This window comes from Liolophura sinensis, chromosome 12, assembly GCF_032854445.1.
Source record: "Liolophura sinensis isolate JHLJ2023 chromosome 12, CUHK_Ljap_v2, whole genome shotgun sequence".
Lineage (NCBI taxonomy): Eukaryota > Metazoa > Mollusca > Polyplacophora > Chitonida > Chitonidae > Liolophura > Liolophura sinensis.
The window spans coordinates 24,315,510-24,324,367 of record NC_088306.1 but is presented as its reverse complement, the minus strand read 5'-3'; the positions used below and the strand labels follow the sequence as shown (position 1 = coordinate 24,324,367).

General features: G+C 40.0%; 1 protein-coding gene across 1 annotated transcript; it reads left to right on the top strand.

Annotated features, from left to right (window-relative positions):
• Positions 1 to 6,877: 6,877 nt before the first annotated feature.
• On the top strand, positions 6,878 to 7,909 carry LOC135479816 (P2Y purinoceptor 4-like). The gene has a single exon (XM_064759720.1). It carries the CDS (start codon positions 6,878 to 6,880, stop codon positions 7,907 to 7,909), a length of 1,032 nt encoding a protein of 343 aa, XP_064615790.1.
• The last annotated feature ends 949 nt before the right edge of the window (positions 7,910 to 8,858 follow it).

The following is an 8,858-nucleotide window of genomic DNA, read 5'->3' as shown; positions in this document are numbered from 1 at the left end:
GATTAGTCAACTTCATTTCATCGACTGTAATGTAACTATCACTGTAACTTAAGATACCGTGATGAAGTCCTGTTCCCAACAGCCGTCCAACCCTGTTCCCAATTGTCCGGCGTCACAAGGTAATATTTCAGCACGACAATGCCCATCCCCATGTTGCTGTTGTATGCAGAGCATTTCTACAGGCCGAAAACGTTGAAAACTGGCCAGCGTATTCACCTCTTCTGTCCCCAACTGAATACTTGTGGGATAATCTCAACCGTCGCGTTCGTCGGCGATTTCCGGTTCCGGGTAATATAGCGGAATTGTGTTCCGCCCTCACACAGGAGGGGGAAAACATTCCGCAAGTCACAATGGACCATCTCATGAGGTATATGCGTTGATGATGTGTAGCAGTGCTGCAGACAAACGGTGAACAGACTAGTAGTCATTTGCCAATTGCTTACATAAACCAGTTGTGGGTGCTATGTCGGTTTAACAACACATGTCATAATACATGTATTTATATTACTAAAAACTGACCATAGTAGCAGACCTTAACTGTATTTGTAACAGATGACCTCTTACACTGGTGTTAATTTTGAGCGAAGCATCGAACAAATACCTTACAACAGATTGAATCCATGCGTTGAAACAGGCATTCGTATACCAGCCGTCAACCAATAAGAGCGTTCCAGGTCAACAATCGCAAGGCCAATTCCAAAAACGACGTATAACACAAACCACCAAAGAGCTAAGAAAGTATGAAAATAGGAGGGAATAATGCAAATAGAAGCAGTCAACAGTTGTCAACGATGTTGGGAAGACGCAAGGTATGTTTTAAGCGACTGAGTGAAATCAGTATTCCAAATGTGTAGCATGCTAGAATATCAGTTGTTGATAACAAAATATGTATCTCAGTTGCACTTTGATTGCAACTGTTTATGTATTCAAAGTTGCGATGTATATTCATAGTGGCGATCAGATTCTGGACGCTCTCTCCATATTTACTTACAAGAGAATTATACTCATCGTAAAACTTAAGAAACTTGAGGTGAAAGCGTTTGATCGAACAGCCATGATAAACCAGTTTTTTGCAGCAATAAGCTGTGACGTTGATTGAAATCACGCAAGATCTAACAAATGCTACAGGCGCGAAGTGTGTCCACGCCATATGCAGTACCCTTTGGTATATTGCTGTCCAAGTAAAGATAATTTACAATGTCAAAATTAAAACTATTCCTCTTGCTTTGTTGAGGCATAAGAGATGGTTTCACATTGATTCGATGCATAATACTGGACAATGTGTGTATACAGGATAATGTGTTAACAGTCCGAGCTGTTCTTTTCATTACATCAATACAATTACCCTAATGGAAAACTTGTTACAATCTATACTATCGCTGTAGGTAAAAGGACCTTGATGCCACTGACTTTAGCGATTGCCATTCCACGTTAATCGCAGTTTGCTTTTTTTAATTAATAAGACGTTGATCAATGTCATAGACCAGCAAAACAGGGGTGCTAGGATAAAACCACCGACTCTTGGCAAGTTTCCAACGAGCATCACCTAGGACGACCTAAACAAACGTACAATTAAAGTCGACCATTTGTTAATACCAAATTTCCCAGAACAGAACTTTCCTAAAGTGATTTCGTGGTTTGAACTAGACCTAACGTTATTTTGTGACGTACGAGTACAATTTGATGTTCGATATAAACGTTTATAAATGAGGTCAACATATAATGTTTTTGTTACACGTAAACTGTTGTTTATCATATACAGAAAAAAAACAAGTACACAGAAATCCTACTTGCCTAACCCGTTTTGCATCTAAACGATGTCAAAATTCCAAATGACAACTGTCATTTTCGAATAAAGGTTTAGCATAGAGCCATACTTTATTCAATGGACGAAACCAAATTGGCTTTATGGCTTACTGACGGAAAAAAGGAAGTTGTAGGAAAAGCCCGAGACTTATTCTCGAAGAGAACATTTTTTTTTTACTTTTCGTCAGGTCTGTCCTCGAAAGCATTCCTGTCATCGAGATTAGAAGGCAGTGTAAATTCTACGCCCCAATCCTGACTGGAAGAAAAGGTGTAATTTGTGTTCTGGATTCAACAGAACATGAGTTTCAGAATACACGAGGTTAGAATGTGTTCTGGTCTCTGGTAACGTAAGCCCCAAAGAAAGCTTGCACTAATATGCCGTATTTAGCTTTTCTAAAAGGATCCTCTAGCTTTCCTGACCAAAGGAAATAACACATGTACTAACGCTATTATCAGCTGTCTTTTCTGTGAGAAAGAAAAGCTCCCAATTTTCGGCTCGGTTTTTCTTTTTTAAATAGAAGGTTGTCTGTAAAAAAAGGCCTACAATGTGTCCAAAAATAACAGCATTCGCCATCAATGGGTTCGAAGGAAAGCAATTTAGATAAAGGTTAAAGCAAGGCTTACTTTCGTGGCTCAGTTGGTTAGCGCGCTAGCGCAGCGTAATGGCCCAGGAGCCTCTCGTCAATGAGGTCGCCGTGAGTTCAAGCCCAGCTCATGCTGGCTTCCTCTCCGGCCGTACTTGGGAAGGTTTCGCAGCAACCTGCGGATGTTCGTGGGTTTTCCGGTTTCCTCCCACCATAATGCTGGCCGCCATCGTATAAGTGAAATACTCTTGTTACGGCCTAAAACACCAGTCAAATAAATAAATACTGAAACTTATTCATAGGCTTCCCACGTGAGTGATGGATGTTCTCAGAAACAAAGCTTTTGTCAACGATTTAAACACACACAACACACACAACACATGGACAAAATCTGAATACGTGGAAAAGAACTATTACACAAAGTTTTATTTGAGGGTAATTATGAAAATAACTAGCTAATTGCCCATAAACATAAACAAGCACAAATGCAGATGATATGGCAAGATGTATGGTAAGTTTCATATCGAGTCTAGATGACAGTCAGATGCACAGACAGGGTGACGTCATTGAGGGCGAGGGTATTCTCAAAGGCTAAATGGGGGTGTAAACTAATTACAGAATTAACTGCCATGTTATGTTTTTGCACAACTTCCTCAAGAACGGTAAGACACCATTAGAATAGAGGGTATCTACTAGCAATTTAATTAAACAAAATATTTAACTAAATAAATATTTTGAATAAATGATTAGGGCTCAACGCCAAATGGGCAAAATTTCAGCCATATCCAGGCGAGAACATTTTCAAACCAGACATGAAAAAATCGAGGTGTAGATGCATTTGAAACGATGTAAGATTGATCGCAGCTTTCGGTTATTCTTATAACGTAGACACAAATGGAGAGCCTCTATACTTCTCCGACAGGCAGATTTTGTAGGCTTTCGCAAAACAAATTGGAGAAGATGCCTCAGAACATTACTGTTCTTGTCGAACAGATCTTCTTGCAACATTTTATATTCCATGCGGCTAAATTGAACTAATGTGTTATCTCTGCAAAGATATTTCATTACAACCTTGATTTGCTTCACACGAAATTGGCGGAATCCTTGGGTTTGTGAATTTCTGAATGGCTGTAGAAATATCTGTGTTTGCCTTTAAGCATCTTGTTTGATTGGCGAAATTATTGGTTAAAGCCAAGCGTAGCTTCCGGTTAAAATCCGAACCGCTCATCAGCTTAAGGTTCTTTCCGTTCTCCGTTATCGGTATTTAAAGGTTATTTTACAGCTATATATATCAAAAATTGTAGGGTAGTTCAGAAGAGATTTTGGCTTGAAGGGGTAATTTGCAAAAAGAATTCTCTCCAAACTGAATGGAGTTTTTCTCGACTCTCTCGGTGTTCTAATTTGGCTTACCCTGATAAGACAGCGTACCATTTTCCTCTCAGTACAAAAGAAACACACTGAGGGTGTTAGATTTTATTTTCTTGCGCATTTGTTAGGAATTTGCTCTACCCGTTGTGCGGATGTACATTTATGTCACCCCGGTCGCATTAACCCCCGTTCTTCCGGGTTTTGTCCTGCCTGCAGGCGAATTGCTGTAATGCCAGGAAAGGCTCAGCTGCATTGGTATAGCTTCAACTCGATTCATCTCGAGCAGCAAATGTGTTAATACAGTTCAGTCATTGCAGCAGTGAGATGAGGCATTTCCTGCTCAGTGGAGACTCAGGTCCAAACTGGGGTGACCATTGTTTTCGTGCATTGCACGAGTAATACTTTACCGGTTTGCCCACGGAACTTTATAAATACATATATATAAAGGCCCCCTGAACAGAGAGCAAAACACAGGCAGCCACGACAGTAATAGTTGTCACAGTCACACGTAACCGGTGAAGTATGGCTCCCTGTCAGTTTACCTCAGGACTTTATTCCAACTGTTCATATAAACTAGCAAGTTCATAGATACTAGCAAGTTACACCCGTAGCACCATCCATGCCTTCGGCAGAATTAGGTAAAAAATACACCGTGCTGTTAAATGCCATATATATTTATTTATTTATTTATTTGATTGGTGTTTTACGCCGTTCTTAAGAACATTTCATTTATACGACGGCGGCAAATCCAATATATCAGACGTCACTGGTCTAGAATTACCTACATTGCTTTACTGCCGCATTTAACATTAATTAAAACGATGGAAAGGGGTGAATGAACAATAGGCTATGTACACAGCTTAGGTGCAAATTAATTTTTAGAGCGAAAGGTTATCCATTATACAAAAAGGAAACCACAACATTTTACGAATGTGCTGTTAAAGAGTAACTTTTTACACTTGGCTTCTTAACAGGGTTTTCATATACATTTACGGACAATATGTAGCCCCAATCATTTCAGGCATAATCGTTGTATACACACCTCAGAGCCATAAGCATATGTGCAAGTCTCGCATCATTTCATTAGTTTCCATTTTACTTTAGATATAGTTCAACTAGTTAGCAGATAGAACTCGAATTCGATTTCCATTACACTCCAATAGATCTAGTCCTTTTTTCCAGTTTGAAGAATGTTGGCCTAATGCAATTAATTTTCTCGGTAACGTGTAGAGTTCCGGTCTACGTGCAGAATGCCATGTCTAAACAGATTGCCGGGTTTGTACCCACAGGATTGGCTTATTTGTTACTCTTCTGATTGCCTAGGGTTGATTCATGTGTATTAAGTATGTGGGTCTAATCCATTTCCTTTACCATGAACACTGGAGAGTTAGTAAACCTATCCTTTAACTCCAGCGCCAACAAAGGTGGTTGCCACATTGTTCGAAGGCTTAATCTTTGGTTGACTTTTTCCTACTTGTAAATAAAGACGGTACCGCATACAGATTAACACCGGAGCATCGACGACAGTGTGACAGCTGGCAAATGGTCACACGTAACAGGTGATATACAGCGTCTTGTCGTAAAGTTGGCGTGAGAAGAAATCGTTTTGAGCATTGCACTAACACAAGTGTTCACTTGTTCTCTCTGGAGAGTCATTAGTTTCAGTTACATCATGCGAAGGTGGATACATTTCTCTGACAACCGTCGCTATATGTGTGGTATAAAGCTAGCAGCTCATCAATATACCGTTAAGTGAATAAGATCGAATCTAATGAAGATTACGTTTTAATAATTTCTGCATATCGTCGCATTCATACGTTATAAGTCGAAAAGGACGACGAAGTTTCAACCGATTGGAATACTTATACAGAACCATTAGGCACATTGCTACCCTTGTAAGGATGATTTAAACATATCAAAGTTGAAATTATAGTCTTGTTATTTGATGAACTAGAATGAGATCAGAAAACTGCCAAGAAGGTTTCAATGCGTCACAGCCGGGGTTATATCCTTGCTCTGTAACTGTATGCTTGCTGGAAAAAATTGAGTGTTGAGAAATATAAAAATATGTATATTGGTGATAGTAATTGCATTACTTAAATGACAATGCTCTTGACGACATTTGTTCTGATTTAAAGGAAATCGACGTTTGTTATCTCCTGCATATAGCCACACAATCTATTTCTGTCGAGAAGGTCTGTCACAACCTACGGATGGTCGTGGGTTTCCCCCGGGCTCTGCCCTGTTTCCGCCTATCATAATGCTGGCCGCCGTCGTATAAGTGAAATATTCTTGAGTACGGCGTAAAACACCAATCAAATAAAATAATAAATAAATAAATTTCCGTCGATGTGTTTTTTTATTATGAGCCTTATTGGGAGAATCTTAATTCAAACGAACGTTTAGGGGAATGTCTATTATTAATGGTTAATCGTTATCAAAAAGCATCGACATAATTTCTTCACCAGACCATTCTCGCGACAATCGTTGTTCTTGCCCTTTTCTTTCTGCAACACGCAAATTCTTGAATCAAGTTATATCGCTGGGCTATAGTCCTTGTTACGATTGTACTGCAACGAATTCAAATCGACTAATGGCATCTTTTAAGAGATACTGCATCTCATTTGCTCTGGAAAATATGTCTATTCAGATGAACTACTTATACAGTGCCGTTCAGACATAAATATAGGCCTATCTTTTGTTTTTTATTTTCACTCCCGTTTATTTATTGTACCAGTAAAGTTTGTATATTGTAGTTAACAGATATCATATTCTTCTTTCACATAAGAAACCCAAAGAGAAATTTCCCAATAACTAAGGACATCAGATTGTTCACATCTAATATGGTCGTTTGCCATTTGATGCTTGCTCGCGCGATGAAAAAAAGAACCTTTCCTAGTCGAACAGAATCAGCCGAGACAATTCGAGAGAAGAAGGTCGGTGTTTGGTATGCTACGTGAGTTATGGTGAGCTATTCTTGTTCGATTCTAATACTGTTATTTTCCTTTTCAGAGAGACCTTAATTAAACCCTGGTCCTGTGGTACAATGAACTCCCCCATCTTCTGAAGAATTGGATCTGAACGTGCTGGAGAACATCCCGGCAAGTTGTGACAGGAATATGCAGAATTCTACGATAGGCCGGGAAAATACGACACTTCCAGGCAGCGACCCTTTCCAGAAATTCGTTTCATCGTTAATGAAATACGCCGTGCCGACTATCGTCTGGTTCGGTTTGCTGGGCAATGCTTTGTCCCTGGCAGTGTTTTTGTCCAAGCGCCTCCGCGCAAACTCTAGCAGCGTGTACCTGTCAGCGACGGCCATTAGTGATTCGGCTTTCCTTTTGTCCTTATTCGTTGTGTGGCTAGCCTTCGCAAAAGTCGATTTGATTCACACAGCCGGCTGGTGTCAGACTGTCATATTCATCACATACTTGTGCAGTTTTCTCTCCGTCTGGTTCATAGTTTGTATAACAAATGAAAACTTCGTATTGTGCAATTATCCCAAGAAAGCCATTCGATTCTGCGATGTCAAACGAAGTGTGTGCATCGTCATCACTTTGGTGATTTTGGGAGTGGTGTTGTACTCCTTTTCCCTATGGACTACGGGCGTGAAGCGTGCGACAGGAAAGTATCAGTGTACTGTAATGGAGGAATACGTTCATCTGACGAAGGCCGCAACATACATCGACACTGCCATTACACTGATTTTGCCATATGGAATGATCACCTATATGCTGGTCGCAATAGCCGTAAACATGTTTCAGAGACGACCGACGCCGGGGAAGCCCCTTTTAAATCATGTGTCCCTCGCGTGTAGGCGCTACCTCTCGCGGAACGTCTGCGTAATGAGAGTGACTACAATGCTAACGGCTATTTCCGGTTCCTATCTGATTCTTACCCTGCCTAGTCATATAATAAAATTGCGGCATCTAATCATCGATCTGACTACACCGACATTGCCAGCCAGCAGGATGGAATTAAACATTCAGCAAATTCTTCAAATTGTATATTATTCCAGTTTTGCCTGCAAAGTGTTCATTTACATCTGCTTCGGGAAAAATTTTCGGAAGTGTTTGCTTCAGTTGATTCGTTGGGCACCTCACAGTCCATCCCTTGACCACAGAGGAGATCCCAGAGTTTACGCTAGATAACGAACCTTTTACTTATTCCTAAGTGTCTGATTCTCAAGCGGTGCCTTTTTTAAGTGACAATGCCTAGACACAAGGTCACCTACATACTGTACACTGACTGCACAGATCACAGATTTCCAATTTCACAGAAAGATGCAATGACTGTGTGCTAAACTACATTTAACAAATAAGCTAAGACTCTTATTAAAAAACGAAATAAACATGTTTTTTTATTCTTCAGGACTTCACAGCACTGTGGTAGATATTGGAAAGTTCAGCTGTCTGTTGAAATTGTCCTATTTAATGTTCTGCACCCTGTGCTATCCTGTTTTATCTGAGATTTACTTTTCGTATCTTGTTACTGTTGTTATTCTTGGTTTATATACGACAATGATAAAATCCTTATGTTTTAAAATGAATTTCAACTTGTTTGTTCACAGCCGATAAAATTAGATTTATATATTTATGTTTTTTATGGGTGATCTACGCCGATCACGACGACGATCAGCATTATGGTAAGCAGAGGCCGGGGGAGCCTGCGGGATCTATGCGTCAAAACAGACATTCGTATACCAGCCGTCAATCAGTAAGGACGTTCCAGGTTAATTATCGCAGGTCAAATCCCCCAAAACGACGTATAACACAAACCAACACATAACTAAGAAAGTATATAAAGCATGAATATAGGGCGGAATCATGCAAAGAGGAGCATTTAACTGTTTTCAATGATGTTGGAAAGACGCAAGGTATGCTCTAGGCGACTGAGTGAAATCAGTATTCAACTCCTGTACCATGCTAGAATATCAGTTGCGCTTTGAATGCAACTGTTCATGCTAAACGATGAACATACGAGCCCTAGATTAGACACAACCATAAAACACAAGGCCACAGATTCTAGACGCCCTGTCAATATTTACTTACGCGACCAGCCAACAGCATCAGTAGGCACCGAACAATATAAAATGTAACC

Bases quoted from the DNA above. Each gene is read 5' to 3' on its own strand.
- LOC135479816 (XM_064759720.1), top strand. From the start codon at position 6,878: ATGCAGAATTCTACGATAGGCCGGGAAAATACGACACTTCCAGGCAGC.